The sequence below is a fragment of the Podarcis vaucheri genome (genome assembly GCF_965113315.1).
Source record: "Podarcis vaucheri genome assembly, chromosome: 12".
In the NCBI taxonomy this organism is placed as follows: domain Eukaryota; kingdom Metazoa; phylum Chordata; class Lepidosauria; order Squamata; family Lacertidae; genus Podarcis; species Podarcis vaucheri.
This window is the reverse complement of record NC_138750.1, coordinates 45,679,798-45,699,917: the sequence shown is the minus strand read 5'-3', so window position 1 is coordinate 45,699,917 and position 20,120 is coordinate 45,679,798. Positions and strand designations below refer to the sequence as shown.

The 20,120-nt window shown below is 44.9% G+C and overlaps 1 protein-coding gene and 1 pseudogene across 5 annotated transcripts in view; one reads left to right on the top strand and one right to left on the bottom strand.

Moving 5' to 3' along the window:
* CCDC7 (coiled-coil domain containing 7) overlaps positions 1-20,120 on the bottom strand; it is a 165,565-nt gene that overhangs the window by 110,992 nt on the left and 34,453 nt on the right. For all 4 annotated transcript variants that reach the window (XM_082193696.1, XM_082193698.1, XM_082193699.1 and 1 more), the window contains exons 16-18: positions 19,861-19,926; positions 17,407-17,733; positions 14,154-14,221 (exon numbers count right to left, since the gene is read on the bottom strand). In XM_082193696.1, coding sequence (XP_082049822.1) covers positions 14,154-14,221; positions 17,407-17,733; positions 19,861-19,926 — 461 coding nt within the window. The remainder of the gene's footprint in view (positions 1-14,153; positions 14,222-17,406; positions 17,734-19,860; positions 19,927-20,120) is intronic.
* LOC309515708 (keratin, type II cytoskeletal 8 pseudogene) lies at positions 2,351-5,388 on the top strand (annotated as a pseudogene). The gene has a single exon. The product of its transcript is annotated as a keratin, type II cytoskeletal 8 pseudogene (transcript).

The following is a 20,120-nucleotide window of genomic DNA, read 5'->3' as shown; positions in this document are numbered from 1 at the left end:
TGGGCGCCACTCAAGATCAGACCCATGGTTACCTTGGAATTCATTTTCTGTTACCCTTTTGCAGTGCAGTGCTTTTTTTCTAAAAAAATGTTTAGGGGTACTCTCATTTTCCTACTCATATTGAAATACTGCCCCTCAATGAGGCAAAACTTAGATTCATAAAATGCGTCCCCCTGTGCCCGCCCAGAAAAAAGCACTACCTTTTGTCTTCACAATCATGCTAAATGCTTTACATCTGACTTTTGTTATTCTGTATTGGGGCACTTAAATTTGAGGAATGTGGCCAATACATATTGTCAGGGAACTGCCATCGGAGGAACAGGTGGTGGAAGGGCTCACGGAGGCTGGGAGAGACTCAGCAGCTGAAGCAGGAACCAGCAGGGGGAGAGGTGGGTCTCTGGTGGAAGGGCTCACGGAGGCTGGGAGAGACTCAGCAGCTGAAGCAGGAACCAGCAGGGGGAGAGGTGGATCTCTGAGGGAAAGCGAGCAAGAGGGAGGGCTCAGGGACACGTCCAGCGAGAACAGTGGGGAGGTTTCTGGACCTCCCATAGGGAGACCCACTCCTCACCGGAAACTGTCACGCCGCGAGTCCAGAAGACGTGTTTCCGTTAAGGAGCTTTTATGCTGGAAGCGATTCCGAAAGCAACCATTGTCGGAATCTGCAAGTGACTAGAGCAGCCATGTCTGAGGGGCTCTGTCACAGACAGAGGCTTGTGAACTTGCACAGACTCTGAGGGACTACGATTTTACGCACAAGCAGCTCATCATCCCATCACAGCATTCCGACAGACCCTGTAAGCTGTTTGTGCAGGAGAAGGCATCATGAGTGACCCAGCCGGAACCGGAGAAGCAGGAGTTGGAGCTGGTCCAAGCTTGGAAGAAAGGTACCGGGCGTTGGAGATCCAACTGGCGCTGCAGACGGCGAGGCTTGAGGAGAGAAGGGCTCAGGATGCAGACAAAAAGGGGAAAGCCACCCAGTTCACCAGAAAGGTACCAGGATTGGTGCAGAAGTTTGGGGGGGACCCCAAGGACTACCATGCCTTTAGAACAGAGATGCAATATGCCCTCAATGTGCAGTTTGATGAATTCCCTGACGAGGAGTCGTGAGTGGCTTTCGTGATTGGGCATCTTGAAAGGGGGGCGAGGGACTGGGTTAGACCCCTGATGGCAACGAATAATGACGTCCTAAAGGACACCATGAAGTTCTTTCGTGTAATGGATCTCATGTTTTCCAGCGATATTGAGCAGGGAGTGGTGCACAGACAGCTAATGGCTTGCAAGCAGGGGAGCCGATCTGTCCGTGAGTACTGGACTGAGTTCACCATGCTGGTTCACAGATTGGGCTGGGACTTATCGGCGGAACCCATTCAAATGCTATTTGAAGAAGGGCTTGCTTCGGCTGTGAAAGACGAACTTTCCCGGAGTCCCAGGGCGGTTTCTATGGATCAGCTGACCAAATCTGCGCTGACCATAGGAGCACGCCAGGAGGCGAGAGCCTTGGAGAGGCGGGAAGGGAAGGGGGAACGTTGGAAGGAGTTCCGCATTCCAGACATTCCAGAGCCAACTTTCCCGCCGGCAGAGCCGATGGAAATCGGAACAGTGCGCAAGCGCGCAGTTTCAAAGCCCAGTGAGGGGGGAAAGAAGGAGGGAAAAGGCGCCCGGAAATGCTATCTCTGCCAACAGCCAGGTCACTTTGCCAGAGTCTGCCCCCAGAGGAAGGAATGGCAAGGGATGGTGGGAGCTGTTGAGGGAGGAGTGGAGGAAATACCGGAGCAAGTAAAAGCCAACGCCTGGCTGCCACCGTCGGGGCACAGCAGCCAGGCCAAAGAGCAGTGAAAGTGCCCACGCCAGAACCTCCTAAACCTGCCCTAGTGATAGAAGTGTCACTAGAGCTGCAAAACGGATACCCTCTAAAGATAAAGGCGCTGTTGGACTCAGGCAGCTCCTGCAATTTCATGAGCAAAGAGTTTGCAGCTGAACAGCAGATACAGACGATCCCTTTAAGCAACCCCCTGCAGGTGACCACGATCGATGGCAGGGAGCTGTTGGGAGGAGAAGTCAGCTTGCAGACCGTCCCAATGATAATGAAGGTGGCAAGGCACACAGAACTGATAGCGTTTAATGTGGCCACCTTGGGAGGCGCTCCCATTATTTTGGGAATGAGCTGGCTAGCCCTACATGATCCGCTGGTGGGCTGGCATCAGAGAGTGGTTTCCTTTGGTTCCGCACATTGCTTAGAACACTGCAAGGAGGGAAAGAGTTCAGCAGGAGCCCAAGCTACCCTAGCAGGGACGGAAGTAACGGAGAAAGTGAAGGTACCACGACAATACGCAGATCCCAGGAACCGCCCGCTCCGCTCGACCCCGCAAGCGCCACCATGAAGAGGACCACCACCACATCCACCTCGTCCTTCCGCAGCTCCTCCGGCGGCCCCGCGCGCTCCTTCAGCAGCCGCTCCTACACGGCGGGCCCCGTCGGCGCCTCGCGAGTCAGCACCTCCTATGCCTCCTCCAGCTACGGGGGAAGCCGCTTCGGCGGCGGCGGGGGCTTCCGAAGCAGCTCGTCCTTGGGCGGCGGCGGCGGCGGCATCACGGCCGTCAGCGTCAACCAGAGTCTGCTGGCGCCGCTCAACCTGGAGATCGACCCCAACATCCAGCAAGTGCGCACCAAGGAGAAGGAGGAGATCAAGACCCTCAACAACAAGTTCGCCAACTTGATTGACAAGGTTCGCTTCCTGGAGCAGCAGAATAAGATGCTGGACACCAAATGGAGTCTCCTGCAAAACCAGAAAACCACCCGAAGCAACATGGACGGCATGTTTGAGGCCTACATCAACAACCTGCGCCGGCAGCTGGATGGCTTAGGGCAGGAGAGAGTGAGGCTGGATGCTGAGCTGGGTAACATGCAGGGCCTTGTAGAAGAATTCAAGACTAGGTATGAAGAGGAAATCAACCATCGTACTGAGAAGGAGAATGAGTTTGTCCTTTTGAAAAAGGATGTGGATGAGGCCTACATGAACAAGGTTGAGCTGGAGTCCCGTCTGGAATGCCTGACAGACGAGATCAACTTCCTGAGGCAGCTGTATGATGAGGAGCTGCGTGTGATGCAGTCTCAGATCAACGACACCTCTGTGGTCCTGTCTATGGACAACAACCGCAGCTTGGACTTGGATGGTATCATTGCTGAGGTCAAAGCACAGTATGAAGAAATAGCTGCCAAGAGCCGGGCTGAGGCAGAGAGCATGTACCAGATCAAGTATGAAGAGCTCCAGTCAGTGGCGGGCACGCATGGAGATGACCTCCGCAACACCAAGAATGAAATCAACGAGCTCAACAGGATCATCAACCGGATACAGTCAGAAATTGAGGGTCTGAAAGGCCAGCGTGCTAATCTAGAAGCTGCCATCACTGAGGCTGAGGAACGTGGGGAGTTGGCCGTAAAGGATGCCAGCAGCAAACTGTCTGAGTTGGAGGCTGCCCTGCAGAGAGCCAAGCAAGACATGGCCCGCCAGCTGAAGGAACACCAGGAGCTGATGAATGTCAAGCTGGCTTTGGATATAGAGATCGCCACCTATAGGAAGCTTCTGGAAGGAGAAGAGAACAGGCTGGAGTCAGGGATGCAGAACCTCAGCATTCAGACCAAAACAACCGGCTATTCATGTGGTCTGTCCAGTGGCTTCAGTAGTTATGGGGGTGGCTACAGCTCTTCATACTCAAGTGGTGGATACTCCATGAATTCTTCCCCGCTGGAGAGCTCTGCAGTCACCAAGTCGAGGGCCATTGTCATCAAGAAGATCGAGACTCGGGATGGGAAGCTGGTGTCTGAGTCCTCAGATGTGCTGTCCAACTGAGATGCTGTTTGCATCCAAAAAGAGCCACCTCCAGCAGTTTAGAGTGCCTTAAATCCAATGAGCCTTCTTTCATCTAGCCAGGTCAAAAGGTCAATGGGAGGATTGGGGAGGGAAAAGGGCAGGAGAAGGGGTAGTGGAGCAATTTTCTTCTTCTCAACCTTTCCTGGGGCATCAGATATCACAAGGGGGACCTGCAACAAAATGTTGCAGGGTGGTTGCTCCTACTCAGATTTCAAGCCATCTCCTCCTGTTTTTCCATCTATTTTTCTCTCCCCTAGTTCCCCTACCTAAAGAGCTGAGATTCTCCTTAACCTGTTGTTAAATCTCTTCTTTGTGCTGTTTAGGCTATGCATATATAGTTTTTTGTATCCCTTCCTCTCCCACCTACCCTGACTATATACACAAGTGATTTATGTTCTAAGTACCCCCCCCCCCGCAAGTCTGTAGACACTCCTGTTTTACTCAAGAACTATTATCAGTGACTTTTTGGGTGCAGGGAGAGAAGCTAGGACTGCTCTTACACCTGCAACTACAGGTTGAATGGTAGAAATCAGCAGGCAATGCTTTTCATAGTACAGAGCAGGCAGGCAGGGCTTGTGGCCAACCCATGTTGTTGGACGGCCAACTCTCATCAACCCCAGCCTGCATGGGCAACAGCCAGGTGATGGGAGTCCAATAATGTTTGGAGGGCTACTTGTTCCCAATCCTGCTGTAAGCCAAAGAGAGAACCTAGGGCAATATAGAGCTGCCTTGGTGCCTTATACCCAGGGGTAATGAAGCTTGATGCAATGTCCTGTCTCCTACATGGAAACAGCCCCAAAGGTAATTTTCTCTGCCTCCTTGGAATGTTTTTCTACATAAACTTCCAATGCAAGGACTTTTGTCTTTGCTTGATTCTTTTACCATGATGGGATTGCCCCTTTGTGGAATCCTTGATGAGCCTCTGTAGAACCCACAGGAGATTTCGGTTGGATCACCTCCCCAATCCCAACTCATAGGTCCTACCAAAGATGCGCACACACACAAACTTAGAAAGTGTTGAAATCTTCCTGGTCCTAACCTTCCACAGCTGACAAGTTAGTGATGCTGAATCGCCCACCCAGCTGGTTTGCATGATATCAGGTAACCTTTCTTTTAGGAAGCTGGTGGTGGTGCTTCCACTGTTGCTCCTCCTGCAGTAGACATAGCTGAATGAATGAACCCTGTGCATTTTCTCAATGAACCCTGTGCATTTTTACTAGGAAGGAAGTTCTACTTGAATTCAATGGGGCTTGCTTTTTTAAAAATATTTTAAGTAATAAACACACACAAAAATAAAAATAAGCATTGGTAGGAACTGTGGCCTTAAAAGTACTGCGTGCGTTCACTCCCCCAAACTAAGCGAGAGGGAATGAATGTGAGCAGCAGTATCACTCAATCTAGCTGGATGAGGGCAGAAATGTCTGCATTTCATTCTTAAAACACACCTTAATTACATTTTAGTTGCCTCCAGCATGGTTTTGATGTGGGAGATGGCTTTGTAACTCCCACCCCCACCCAATAGTCCACATTTAATGCAAAAGTGAGCCCCAAGTGACTCTCCCAAGTTTGTAGAGCTAAGGCATAGGACTGCCCCACTGCATGATAACTGGGGGGGGGCTCATCCCCATGTAAGCACCCATAGGATTGCAGCCAGGCAGTCTTTTTCATTCCTATGGGACTTGTGGAGTAAATGGGTCAGGAGGGTGGACTGCATTTCTTTTGTGTTTTTTCTCCCCTCAAATGGTGTCTGTGCACCTCAGACTTTGTTTAATAAAAGCATTAATTACCAAAAAAAATAAAAAAATACGCAGATCTCAGCGATGTGTTCAGCGAAAGGGAAGCTGACCAACTACCCCCGCATAGACCCTTTGATTGTCAAATCAATTTACTCCCTGGGGCACAGCTCCCTGTAGGCAAGTTGTATGCCATGTCAGACAGAGAGATGCAGGAGCTAAGAGAGTTTATTGACAAGAACCTGAAGAGAGGTTTCATCAGAGAGTCAAGAGCGGTGGGAGGTAGCCCAGTGTTTTTTGTGGATAAAAAAAAACACGGACAAGCCGAGACTTGTGTGTGACTTCAGGGCTTTAAACGCAGTGTCAGAACCAGTGGCCTTCCCTATGCCCAGGATTGACGACATTTTGACCAGGGTGCGGAAGGGAAAGATTTTTACCAAGCTGGACCTAAGGGGGGCGTACAACCTGATACGTATAAGGAAAGGGGATGAATGGAAAACCACCATGTTCACCCCTTTGGGGGCATTTGAACATTTAGTAATGCCCTTCGGTCTACAAGCAGGCTCGGCGTGCTTCCAATCGTTTATGAACCACGTACTGGAGTCTTTGCTTTACAAGAATTGCGTGGCCTTCCTAGATGACGTGTTGGTGTATTCTGAGAATGAGGAGCAGCATGTGAGAGACGTCAGAGAAGTGTTGAGCAGGCTGCAAGCCAACCGGCTGTGGGTGAAACTGGAGAAGTGTCAGTTTCATACCAAGGAGGTGGAATTCCTGGGGTACCGCCTGTCAGACAAGGGATTGGCCATGGATCCCGGAAAGGTCCAGGCAGTGCTGGAATGGAAAACACCCAAAACAAAGAAGGATGTGCAGAGGTTCCTAGGGTTTGGGAACTTTTATTGTAAATTCATCCGAAACTTTGCTCACCTGACGGCGCCCATTACGGACTGTCTCAGCAGTAAGAAGAAATTTGTTTGGACTGAGGAGGCGGAGTGAGCATTTGAGGAATTAAAAAGGGCCTTCGCCTCTGAAGAACAACTTCTGCATGTGGATTTACAAAAAAAGATGAGAGTCGAAACAGACGCATCAGACAGAGCCATAGGGGCGGTGCTTCTTCTGCAGCCAGGAAAGGAGGAGTCAGAGTGGAGACCGTGTGCCTTTTTTTCGCGAAAGCTGAACAAATCCGAGAGGAACTACACGGTGTATGACCGAGAACTACTTGCCATTCATGAGGCTTTCCGGAGATGGAGGCACCTGCTAATTGGCGCACAACATAAGGTGCAAGTGTGCACTGACCACAAGAACCTAGAGTATTGGAGAACGGCACGAGTGCTCAACCAACGGCAGTTGAGATGGGCTCAGGAGTTCTCCAAATTTAACTTTGAGATTTGTTACGTGCCAGGCCCAGAGAACATTAGGGCGGACGCTCTCTCACGCAAACCTGAATATTTGGAGGGGGAGGGAGCACCCGAAGAAAGACATGTCATTCCAGAGGACCGCTGGGTGTGTGGGGCGGCATTGGTGGGGCAAAGAGAACTGGTAGAGGGAACGGAGAATGATGAAATACGCCCAGGACAAACTCAGGGGTCTCAGGAGGGAGGGAGATAAACCCGGAGGTTTTGAGGAGAGAAACGGGGCGTTGTATTACAAGGGAGCGTTATATATACCTGAAGGAGAGTTGAGGGGGAAGGTACTCAAGCAGCTGCACGATAGCCCCACAGCAGGGCATTTTGGGCAACACAAAACCATGTGGCTGGTTACCAGGGAATTTTGGTGGCCCAAGGTCAGGGAAGATGTGCGGGAGTATGTGAGAGGTTGTGACCAATGCCAGCGGGCCAAATGGGAGAGGCGGGCGCCGGCAGGGTTATTAGAACCGCTACCCACACCTGAAAGACCATGGGAAGCAGTGGCAATAGATTTCATGACTGATCTGCCAAAGGCCAGAGGGAAAACAGCCATCATGGTTGTGGTAGACCTGTTAACCAAAATGGCCCACTTTATAGCCTGCTCACATGCTGTCACGGCAGAAGAAACAGCTAAATTGTTTGTAGAAAATGTGTTTAGGTTGCATGGCGCCCCCTTGAGGGTGGTTTCAGACCGAGGGAAACAATTTACTTCCAGGTTCTGGAGGAAGCTCATGAGCTTGCTGCATGTAGAGGTCAATTTTTTGACTGCCCGGCATCCTGAAACCAACGGGCAGGCGGAAAGAGCCAATGGCATCCTCCAGCAATATTTGAGGTGTTATGTCAATGACAGAGAGAATGATTGGGTGGAGAAGCTGGCGTTGGCGGAATTTGCCTACAACAATGCGGAGAACGTGTCCACAGGGATGAGCCCCTTTTTGGCTAATTACGGGTGCCATCCCAGGGCTTTCCCAGGGGGGGAAGGGGAGAGATGGAGCGTTCCAGCTGCCGAACAGTTCGTGGAAGAAATGGAAGCGATCCATCGTCAGCTCCAACTTAACTTAGACAGGGCCAAGGAGGAATATAAGAAGCAGGCAGACAAAAACAGAAGGGAAGGTGAAACCATTAGGGTGGGGGACCAGGTGTGGCTGTCAACCCAAGGGTTACCATTCAAAGGGGGTTGTAAGAAGTTAAGACCCAAAAGATTGGGCCCATTTGAAGTCACGCAACAGGTCAACCCAGTGGCTTTCAGACTCCGGTTACCTAACCACATGAAGCTGCACCCAGTTTTCCACAGATCGTTGCTGTCACCGTATAAAGGGGACAGAGAAGGGAGGGTTACTCGGGGACCAGCAATGGAGGACAGGGAACACAGCAACCATGTGGCGGAAATCCTCGATTCCAGGTGGAAGGGAGATCAAGTAGAGTATTTGGTAATGTGGGAAGGGGAACCGGAGTCGGAAAACACCTGGGTCATGGCAGAGGACGTCAATGACGAGGTTTTAATAGAAACTTTCAATCAGAGGTTCCCACGTAAACCTCAACCTGTAGCGAGGTTCCGGAGGGAATACTTTGCTACCACCGATGAGGAAGAGGAGTTGGAGGGATTCACAGATTCCGAGGAGGAGGAGGATTCAGCGAGCCGGAACGGCGACCGATGGAGGGAAATGTTCGAGACGTCTGAAGATGAAGAGGATTCTTTTCGGGGTTTTACCTCCTCACCGGCTAGAGGAGAGGGAACGGGAGGGGGTGAAGGGGGTCCTGGAGGGGAGGTGGATGTCAGGGAACTGCCATCGGAGGAACAGGTGGTGGAAGGGCTCACGGAGGCTGGGAGAGACTCAGCAGCTGAAGCAGGAACCAGCAGGGGGAGAGGTGGGTCTCTGGTGGAAGGGCTCACAGAGGCTGGGAGAGACTCAGCAGCTGAAGCAGGAACCAGCAGGGGGAGAGGTGGATCTCTGAGGGAAAGCGAGCAAGAGGGAGGGCTCAGGGACACGTCCAGCGAGAACAGTGGGGAGGTTTCTGGACCTCCCATAGGGAGACCCACTCCTCACCGGAAACTGTCACGCCGCGAGTCCAGAAGACGTGTTTCCGTTAAGGAGCTTTTATGCTGGAAGCGATTCCGAAAGCAACCACTGTCGGAATCTGCAAGTGACTAGAGCAGCCATGTCTGAGGGGCTCTGTCACAGACAGAGGTTTGTGAACTTGCACAGACTCTGAGGGACTACGATTTTACGCACAAGCAGCTCATCATCCCATCACACGTATGAATGAACTAACAGACGAAGACTAAAGGACAAGTGGCTAAGGTGGACATCAAAACTTTTCTATTGGTGTTTTTCCTTGAAGTTTAATAAGATTGCAGAACATATTGAAGCTCAAACCGTCTTATTTATTCAGCAGCAAGACCCAGCATCCTTGTTTTGGTTTTATTTCACTCCTGGTGGAATTGGGGGAAGGATTCTTCAAAGATTTTCATGAATTCTTTTAAGACCTAAAGAGCAACCCAGGATTAATTTTAATAAAAAATTCTGTCAGTGCTCTTTAACAGTTACGTATTTATAATTCCTAAAAATTGTGTTAAAACTGTCAGTAGATTTGGATAAGCACTGTTTGCAAACCCTCCACCTTCCAAAAAGATTCCTATGTGTAATAATACTGATAACTCAGGATAACAGGCCTGCACCTGATGAGATGAGCTGTAGTCCTCAATAGTTTATACCATGATAAATTAAAGGGTGGATTTTTACTTCCACAAACCGGCATGGCTACCTCTCTGGAAATTGTAACATTGTATATGTGCCATACATTAATCTTAATATTCATGGTAGCAGCACAGGTTTACCTCATATGCGTAAGGAAAATTAACCCTGTAAATATGATAACTGAATATTTGACTCCGTCCTTTATCTCACTGTTTCGTAGTTCAGATTGACTTCATCCTTTTTTACCTTTGTAAGTAGTAAGCTGAACATCAGGGGCTGGGAACCTTAGGCCCAGGGGCTAAATGCAGCCCTCCAAGCCTTTCTACCTGATCTTCAGGACTTTCCTGAGATCATGCCTCCTTCTAAGCCACACTTCTCAGTGGCCTTACTCCATGCTCTCCTCAACTGCTTTTGACTGGCTGGAATGTGTCCTTGAACTGTGATAGCTGTGATAACTATTTATTGTACATGTTTATAAGTTGCTTTTCCATTAATACATTCCAAAGCAATAGATAATCGAAAGGGGGGGGGAGTTAATACTACTTTTTTTTTAATGGTGGCCACATTAAAACACACATACAGAAACAACAGTCACAAGTAGGAGACTGAAATCAGAAAGAAATCACATAATAAAATCACAATAAAATCAATTGCTGAAAACAAAGCAGCAAGGACACTACTAAAACTCAGTTAAAAGCTTGATAAATATAATGGAAACAACCTTGTACTGAAACAATGATAATCAAAGTACTTCCCAACTTCTCAGGATGGTATTCCTGAAGCAGAATAGCATCACTTTAAAAATTCTCTCTCTCTGGAGAGAGGTCTCTGAATACCTAATCTTAAATGCTGGACAGGTTTATACCTTGGGCCTGAGCTATAAACCTGTTAACTAACTGCAACAGAAATGATCAACACCACTTCTCAGAACCATTGAAACATCTACCAACAGTAACTAAGAACATAGTAAGAGCCTGCATAACCAGGCCAATGGCCCATCTAGTTCAGCATACTGGTCTCATAATGGCCAACTTGATGCCTCTGGGAAGCCTGCAGCAGGAGCCGAGTGCAAAAGCATTCTCCTCTCATTTAGTTTCCAGCAACTAGTATTCAGAAGGATGCTGCCTCCAACCACAGAGGTATAACATAGCAATTGTGGCTGGCACCCAATAACAATCTTATCTTTCATTGATTTATCTAATTTTCTTTTAAACCAATGCAAGTTGGTGGACATCCCTACCTCCAGTAGATGCAAATTCCACAGTTATGCACTGTGTGAAAGTATTTCCTTTGCCTGTCCTGAATCCTCCAAAATTGAGCTTCCATCTTAACAGCATTGAACTTCAGCTTATTTCCCCTGATCTAACCCTGGGCTCATATGCAACTGAGAATGAGAGCTGGTTATGGGTAACATACTGACAGCATCACAATTCAAATCTTCAGACTACCTGCCTCAGTAATTTCATATAGGTGTTAAACAGCATGGCAGAAAAATAGAACCCCAATGAGTATCATAAGTACGATTATGCCATCTCCCTGAGCTCCCAAGGCATTCATTCCATGGGTGCAAGGGAGGAGAGCTGGTGCCTCCTTACTTCCAAATAGAAGGCTTCACCTGTTATCTATGTTAGTGTATTCCCATATTTGGAAGTGCACAAAGTACACAAATCAGAAAAAATCAGGAAAACTGCTTGAGGGTTTTTAAACAATCAAGCAGCGTATAAATTTTATAAAATAAATTTATGATAATTAACAGTTACAAGCAGAGTTCAGGGCAAAGACAAAGAATCAGCAGGCTGCTTGCAAAATATATGAAGAGATATTTTGGTTTTTGCCTTATATATATTAGCTGTCATAGAATTTGCCTTTTAAGGTAATGACATGAAATAGACACAAAAGCAGTCCAGGAAGGAATACAACACGCTTCGGAGCACACAGCTACAATGATGTGCAATAACTGTGTCAGGCTTTCTATATGATGAAGTTAAAGTAAAAGAATAGTAGTTCTCAGGGCAGGCACGCTGCCAGAAAAAAAATGCTTCAGAAAAAAATATTAGTAATCTGTACTGGAGGCTGTAATATTGGAATAAATCTTTACTACAGAGAGATTTCATTTATATTGCTCACCAGTATAGCTGTCATAAATGTAGCTGAATCAGAGTTAGTGAACCACTAAACTTGGGAGGTGTGAAAGGGGAACATAGGAAGCTGCCTTATACTGAGTCAGGCCATTGATCCATCCACCTCAGTATGGTCTACACTGACTGGAAAGACTGGCTCTTCAGGATTTCAAGCAAGGGACATCCCAAACTCCAGCTGAAGATGGGATTAAACTTGGAACCTTCTGCATGTAAAACATCTGCTCTACCACTCTGGATTCCATATACATGTGTATTTTAGGCCAATAAGAAACTCAAGTGACCAAGTGATCCAGTCTTAGCGAAGGTTCATTCTGAGTACATGCAGAATGGTTTGAGAAGAAAGGATAGGATTCATTACAAAAACCTGTTTAAAATTTATGTGAAAACCTTCAATGAAGGAGATTCTATAACTTTATAAGCAGATATTTAAAATATTATTATCATTAGCAAATATTTCAAATGACTAAGGTTTTAAATGACAATTTTAGGTTATATTTTAATGATGAAGATTTAATATATATTTTTAACTGCCGCTAAATCTGGATTGTCTCTGTTATACCCAATTGCAATTCACTGTATTCCTGTTGTGTTTTATGATTTTCCTGATATTTCATGCTTAACCTACATATATACACATACTACCCTCCAATATAAAATTTATTTGATTTCTGTCATATTCTTCAAAACAAGAATGGGATCATAGATGAACAGCAGAAGCAGGGCCAGCCTACTCTTGAGGCGGACTGCAGCAACAGCCTTAGGAGGAAGGAATCCCACCCACCCCTGCCCAAAAATCAAGAGAAGCTGCAGCTTCTGACAAGATCTTGTGCAGCTCTCATGAGATCTTGCTGCCATCGCTGCTGCTTCTCACTTATTCCATGGCAGTGGAGTGCCCTGCCTGCTGCCCGCCCCCCACTGCTGCTAGTGGAGAAGTAAGGAGAAGCAACCATGGCTCTTATGTTCCCCCAAGATCTCACAGACTCCTCACAAGATCTCACTGGAACACAGAAGCTGCAACTGCACAACCCCAGTAAGTGAAGCTTCAGCTGGGTGACAGCACCTTCCTCTTTCACCTCAGGCAGCAAAATAGGATGGGCTGCCCATGACCAGAAAACCTTGCTGTGAGCTAAAGTCTGTTCTTCTCAATAGAAGTTTTTCTATTAATTTAAAGGTCTTTCAAATCACATTGTGAATGATAGCATAGCTATGTGAGAGTAGCTCCTTTACATACTTGCCAACTAATATATCACTTCATGCTTCTGACAAAGTGGGCTTGAGCCCACAAAAGCTCATACCATAATACATTTGGTGCCACAAGATTATTCAATTATTCAATGAAAGGTTATTTTTATACATTCCTATATTAAAAATATTTAGTAAAATATGCAAAATATTTAATAGGATCTTAGAACTATAGAGTTGGAAGGGACCTTGAAAGTCATCTGGTTCAATCCCCTGCAATGCAGGAATCCTGCCCACAGCTGTCCCTGGTGGGGCTCAAACCACCAACCTTCTGGTTAACTGCCAGACACACTGAACCACTGTGCCACAGGAAAACCAACATATGTGTGTATTAGGGGGGAACGTGCACACAAATGCATATGCTAGTGAAAATAACCCACAAATTTGTGAATGAGAAATGCACATTAAATTGCTGGTGAATTTTCATGAGGGTCTTTAATTAATTAATTAATAATTAATAATCTGAAGTGGAAATGTTGAACTAACTAAACTTAAGATTGGAAAAGTGAGAAACCAAGAGAAACTGAAACTGACAGATTCATCTATCCCTAATGCCTATATCTTAGCCATCAAGAGTATCTAAAATTTCAGTAGCAGCTAAAAAGTGTAATTGTGCACCGTAACAGCAAAGCAAAACAAAATAGTATGTATGCACCACAACCTCACATCTCTTGATGTATTACATTTTCTTAGCATGGGACAAAAAGCACGTTAGAAAGCAGCAAGTATTAATTTTTAAAAATATGACTGGGGAGGGGAATCACATTTTTATTTTACAGTGGCTTGTAGTCAAAGTCACTGTTTATAACTGTTTTTGTAATGCTACTCTGGAAAGACAGAAATCAAAGCTTCCCAATCATGCAATCCCACTACTTTTTTGTAACAGTCATATGTTAAGCATACTCATGAATGTGTGTTAACAAATGGCCCTATGTAAAGATTGTTGTATCCTTTTTGTGAACTGCTTTGAGGTTTGTTTGTTTTTACAGCCAATCAGTATATAAAGTTCCAGCACTGCACTGCACTATCTTACCAATAAGATATAAACTTTCAAGTATGCCTACCCTTTTGTTGTTTGACGTCGTTTTCTTATTTCTGCAGATTCTTTGGATTTCGCACTTTTGGAATCAGCCTATGGAGACAAAATTATGTAAGACTATACAGAACTGTAGAACAAATGGAATGGAAATTATAGCCCTATTCAGCATCTAATACATGAGTGAGGAGTGTGTCAAGTAGCCAGACCCCTACACTATGCCCGCCAAGTAGCTCCTGGCACCCACATACACAGCACGAACACCTACAGGGAGGAAGCCTTCACACTGTACTCATGGGTGCCAAGAGGTAGATCTACTCACTGTGGCCCTGCTCCCGGCAAACATACTGCTTTTTATCGTAAGTATCATGCCTGAAATCTCACTTATTTACAACCATGAAGAAACATTCATACAACAGGAAGATTTAGGTTGGTATTGCATCATATATTTAGAAAAGAATTCTGAATTCTGAAAAATAGCATGCTGATCATCTGTTGAGCAAAATGAATGTAATATGTTTCCAGCTCAGTGCTACGAGGAGTACAGTGGAACCTTGGTTCTCTAACGCCTTGGTACTCAAACATTTTGGCTCCCAAGCGCCGAAAACCCAGAAGTAAGTGTTCCAGTTTTCAAGCGTTTTTTGGAAGCCATACGTCCGATGCGGCTGTTGGCTATTGTTTCCAGGGTGCCTGCGCCAATCGGAAGCTGTGCCTTGGTTTTTGAATATTTCAGTAGTTGAATGGACTTCCAGAACGGATTATGTTCGTGAACCAAGATAGCACTGTATATACCGTACTTCAATTCTCTCCCTACTCCCATATAGGCTGCAGTCCTATATGGACTTCCTTGGGAGTAAATCCTATTTAATTCAACGGGGGCGGGGGGGAGTCTGAGTAGACATGTGTACTGTAAATAAATAAATCCCAGTTACTATTTCTTTTTTAAAAAAAATGTTGCTTGACTTGCACACGATGGGGGTCTGAGAGCTTTGGCAGGTATAAAATGATGTGTTACTTTTTCTTTTTCTTTCTTGATGTGCACTGTTTGTGTATTTTAACTACAGTTGAGCTTTGGATGCTGTGAAATGGGGGCTGCACCTTGAGAGAGGGGCCTGATGTTCACATGCCATATCTAATGTTGAGGTTTGCCTACTATGAAATGGCATGGAGTGAGGTGTAACTGATTTGTGCCAGCTGAAAAATTTAGGGCATATTTATTTCAGTGCCTGGAGTGAAGCAGGCTACAAAATTTTGTCGAATCTCAGTTCCGGGGAAAGCTACATATGTTGATCATTGGTCTCTCTTGCAGCTCATGATACCTCTGAGAAGAAAACATGGTAACTCTATTTGACACCTGCAATTTGCAAATATATTATCTGAGCATCTTTCTCAACTATACACTATCAGCAGGATTGCCAACTTTTTTAAAAAAAAAAAAGGCTCTGCTCCTCTGAGTTTTGCAGTTGCCTGTTAGGCAGACAAAAAAATTAATGAAAGCTGCAATCCTATGCATTTCTAAGTCCTCCCCTCTAACTATATGAGCAGAATCTGAAGCTGGAGACTGCTTTCCTCACTACCATGCTACAAAGGGCTTTACCTGTTTAATTTCCGTATGTCAGGCTGATGTTAAAGGTGAAGGAGAGTAAAAACAGAAGGGAATCCTAATGCTGCAATCAAATATATATTCTTTGGACCAAGTCCTATTGCACTACTAATACTATCCAATGCATATTACACAGAAATATGTCTACTACATTCAACAGGACTTACTTGCATCTGCATCTGATTAGAGTCTTGCAGAGCTCTGCCTATTGTTATCCCTGGCTCAGCCTACCAGTAGTGGCAGCAGGGCTGACCTGACTTCCAAGCAGCTGAGTTGCTGCTGTTTAACAGGAAGGACAGTGGGAGAGTTCAGAGAGTTAAGATATTTAATGTTACATAAAAATGCTGAATGAATGTATTAGTATTGAAGTTAACTGGGAAGGGAAGCCAGTGTTTTTCCATGGGGACTGAAGTGGAGGATATCTGTAAATTTCCATTACAAGAGTGTGGTAATCTTTCCTGCATTGTAGGGGACTAGATGACTGTCAAGGTCCCTTCCAACTCCACAATTCTATTATTCTATCTTTCTGAAGTCATGAGACTGACATTGGGTTACAAGATGTTTATATATGTCAATTGACTAAATTCCTCCATGTTAAATCTATATTCCCTTTGTTCTAAACAGCCTGAGGCAGATAGGCTGGAAAGCTCAAATATTGGATTTTTGCTAAATTAAGCCTACAAACTTTATACTGGGAGCAGAATATGCTTGTCTGTGTATGAGACAACATGTTTTCCTTGTTTTTGTAATGTTTGAAGCTAAGTTCTATTAGTAAAGCTTTTTTAACCATTTTCTGGACTGGAGAAATTTATTTCTAAACAAGAGCCAATTTTACAGTAAGAAATTTTTCTGCTTGCATTTATTGTTTAAAATCTCCACAGAGAAGGCAGGAAGGTCTGTTCTGTGCAAGCACATAGACAGGAGCATCACAAAGGGTCTGCTCCTATGTTTGCTTAGGGACCACATGATATCATACAACTCTCCTCAATCACTGAACTATTTGGAAGAGATGTTGTTAGTTGACATGGCTTAGACATACTGCTCATAACCACCAAGAGTCATGAATTCTGTACTGTGTCCAATTTTATGAAATTCCCTTCCAGTTAAGGTCAGCCAGGCCCCCTTCCCTTCTGAACATCTGGCTATTATTCAAATAGGTTTTGTAACTGAATTTTAATTTTACAGTTTTAACTCATTTTTAGTTTCACTGTATGAGTTCTCTTGAACTTTGTAATTAAACAGCACATAAATTGTTGAAAGAAATAAAGATATAGAGTTCAAATAAAACATTATCTAAATGTAAATACCTAAGGTAAATCCAAAGGAATTGCAGTGATGTTCTTCAAATCCTATGCAGTTATAACTTTGTAGGATACCTACATCTGGCCACTTGGCCATTGTCAAGATATTGGTCTAGAGATGGATCACTGGTCTAAACCAGAATGGTTGATTTTATTTTCAGTGAGTCAGTATCCTATCTCCTCCATTATTATTTCCTCTGCTTAACAAAAGGCTCAAGCTGCATGCTGCATACATATATTGCCAATGTTATGCCTAGCCATTCATATTCAAAATATATAGCCATAATGTTATCAGAGGAAGGAGTATAAACTTGTAACTACTGCTTCATTCAAAATTTATCTATATTTTAGTAACCAAAATAGGAAGCATTACTTACTCCCTCTGATTTCCCTGCTTTTGTTTTCCGTGATTCTTCCATCCGTTTTTCAGGTTCTTTTTCCTGACCTTCGCTCAGTGCTTTATCCATGTCTATAAATGACCCCTTTCTCTTCTGTTTCACATCTTTTGCTGGAAATGTTTCTCCTGCTTTTCCTGTTTCAGGTGGACTGACAGCCAATTTTTGTACATCTGTTCCTTTAGGTTTTGTTCCTTTTTTGCCTTTCTTCTGCACATCTTTTTCATCTTCAATTTCTGTATAAGGGAACTGCCAATCTGGAATAGTTGGAGGTACTTCAGCAAGATGAACCTTAGCCATCTCAGCTTCCTATTTTTAAAAAATAAATACAACATTTACATTTATTTAATGTGAAATGTACAGTTTGTGAGGAGGGGGTCCTAGAGTCAACAATATCTGGAGAAACCCAGACAAGACTAAAAGAAAAATAAAACCATAATACAGTAATTTAAACAGTTTCAGCTCAGAAGCAACAATATTATCTGTATTATATTCTACTTGCCTAGAGATAAAGTTTCTAACACCAATTGGACAAACTGGCATAATAGCATAGAATGCCGACAAACATTCCAGATGCTCAGGGAATCCAACTGCCAGCATAGTTTACAGTTGAGTTTCTGTGGGGCTGTAACAAAGCTCACACGAATATTAAGAATAGCAGCAGCTGGGGAAGACAGCAGTCTGAAGGTTGGAAAGAAGCTCATAGACAATGGAGCAATTTGTTTTCTGTTCCTCCAGTGGCTAAGAATCAAACAAATTCAAATAAAAATAGTTTAAACTAAACATTAGGAAGAACCTCTTGATAGTACAGGCTGCTCAACAGTGACACAAACTGCGATAGATAGTGGTGGATTCTTCTTCATTAGCTTTGAAGTGGAGGGTGAGCTGCTACCTATTGAAGACGCTGTAAAGGTAAAGGTACCCTGGACATTTAAGTCCAGTCAAAGGTGACTATGGGATGTGGCTCTCATCTTGCTCATTTCGCTTTTTGGACTGAGAGAGCTGGCGTTTGTTCCCAGACAGCTCTCCGGATCATGTGGCTAGCATGACTAAATTGTTACTGGCACACAGAGAACCATGACGAGTGCCAGAGAGCACAGAAACAGTTTGCCTTCCCGCCACAGCGATACCTATTTATCTACTTGCACTGGTATGCTTTCGAACTGCTAGATTGGCAGGAGCTGGGACATAGCAACGAGAGCTCACCCCATCGTGCAGATTCAAACCGCCAACTTTCCGATCAGAAAGCACAAGGGGCTCAGTGGTTTAGACCACAGTGCCATCCATGTCTCGAAGATGCTGTAGAAGTGCATTTTCTACACTATCATAAGGTTGGGCTAGATTATCTTTGATAGTCCTTCTAATTTAATGATTCAATGTCTCACCAAAAAGGAAGCTAAATAGCAGGAAGCCCGGAATCTGAATGACTGAAAGAATGGTGCAGCATAAGGGTACAGCATAAGCAGTGGAAAGAGAAAGAAGAAGAGAGGAAAAGGCAGATCAATAAAAAAGAAGGTTGACTAAGCAGAGACATGACCGAAGAAGAGATCTTTGGGGGGGAAATATACAGAGCTTATGAACAAAGGACCTACTGCTGTGACTGAGGAGGGACTGGAGACAGGAGTGTGAGAGACGTTGCCTAAACTGAAGGCTAAAGTAAACAATGGAATGAAAACCAGAGCATTGGAAAGGTAGAAGCATTTTGAAGAAAAGAGTCAAAGAGAGAGGAGGCAAAATCTCACAAAATAGCTAGGGAGAAGTGTGGCTAACCACTATTGACAGGAAGGAAGTGGACAAGCAAGGACAGTTTGCAGGTCTTGTTATTGTGGGCATGAGAAACAATGGAATATGAAGCTGTAGGACTAAAGTCTAGACCAATTTCACTTATTCCTTCTACTGTGCTTTGTGATATGAGAAATCTACAGCAGTTGAGTGGGCATGAAGGTTGAATACACATGGTGGTTTAAAACAACCCCTAATTCTAGTAACAATTTATGAAACCTCAACTTGTAACTGTTTCTCCTTTTAATGTTTCTTAACAACATCAACGGGGGTGGCGCTATGGTATAAACCACTGACCCTTGGGCTTGTCGATCGGAAGGTTGGTGGTTCGAATCCCTGCGACGGGGTGAACTCCCATTGTTTGGTCCCAGCTCCTGCCAACCTAGCAGTTCGAAAGCACGTTAAAGTAGATAAATAGGTACCGCTCCGGCAGGAAGGTAAACAGCGTTTCCATGCACTGCTCTGGTTTCGCAAGAAGCTGCTTAGTCATGCTGGCCATATGACCCAGAAAAACTGTCTGCAGACAAACGTCAGCTCCCTCGGCCAGTAAAGCGAGATGAGCGCTGCAACCCCAGAGTCATTCACGACTGAAATTAACTGTCAGGGGTCCTTTACCTTTACCTTTTAACAACATCAAAACTGTGCAAGCAATACCTCTAAGGCTTTCTGTAGTTTCTCTTCAAGCATTTTCTTCTCTTGTTCAAGAGTCTGAATATTTGCCTACAATGTCAAAATATGTTTAGACATTTAAATTCACAATTTGGGTTTCTTATCAAAATATCCATACAGCAACATTCTAGAATATTCTCTACCATTCCACAAACATACACTGCACCTTAATGTAATCATAAAGATATGCAAACATATTTGGTTTTCCAAATATGTCCCAGAGGATCTGTTCCAAAAGAAACTAA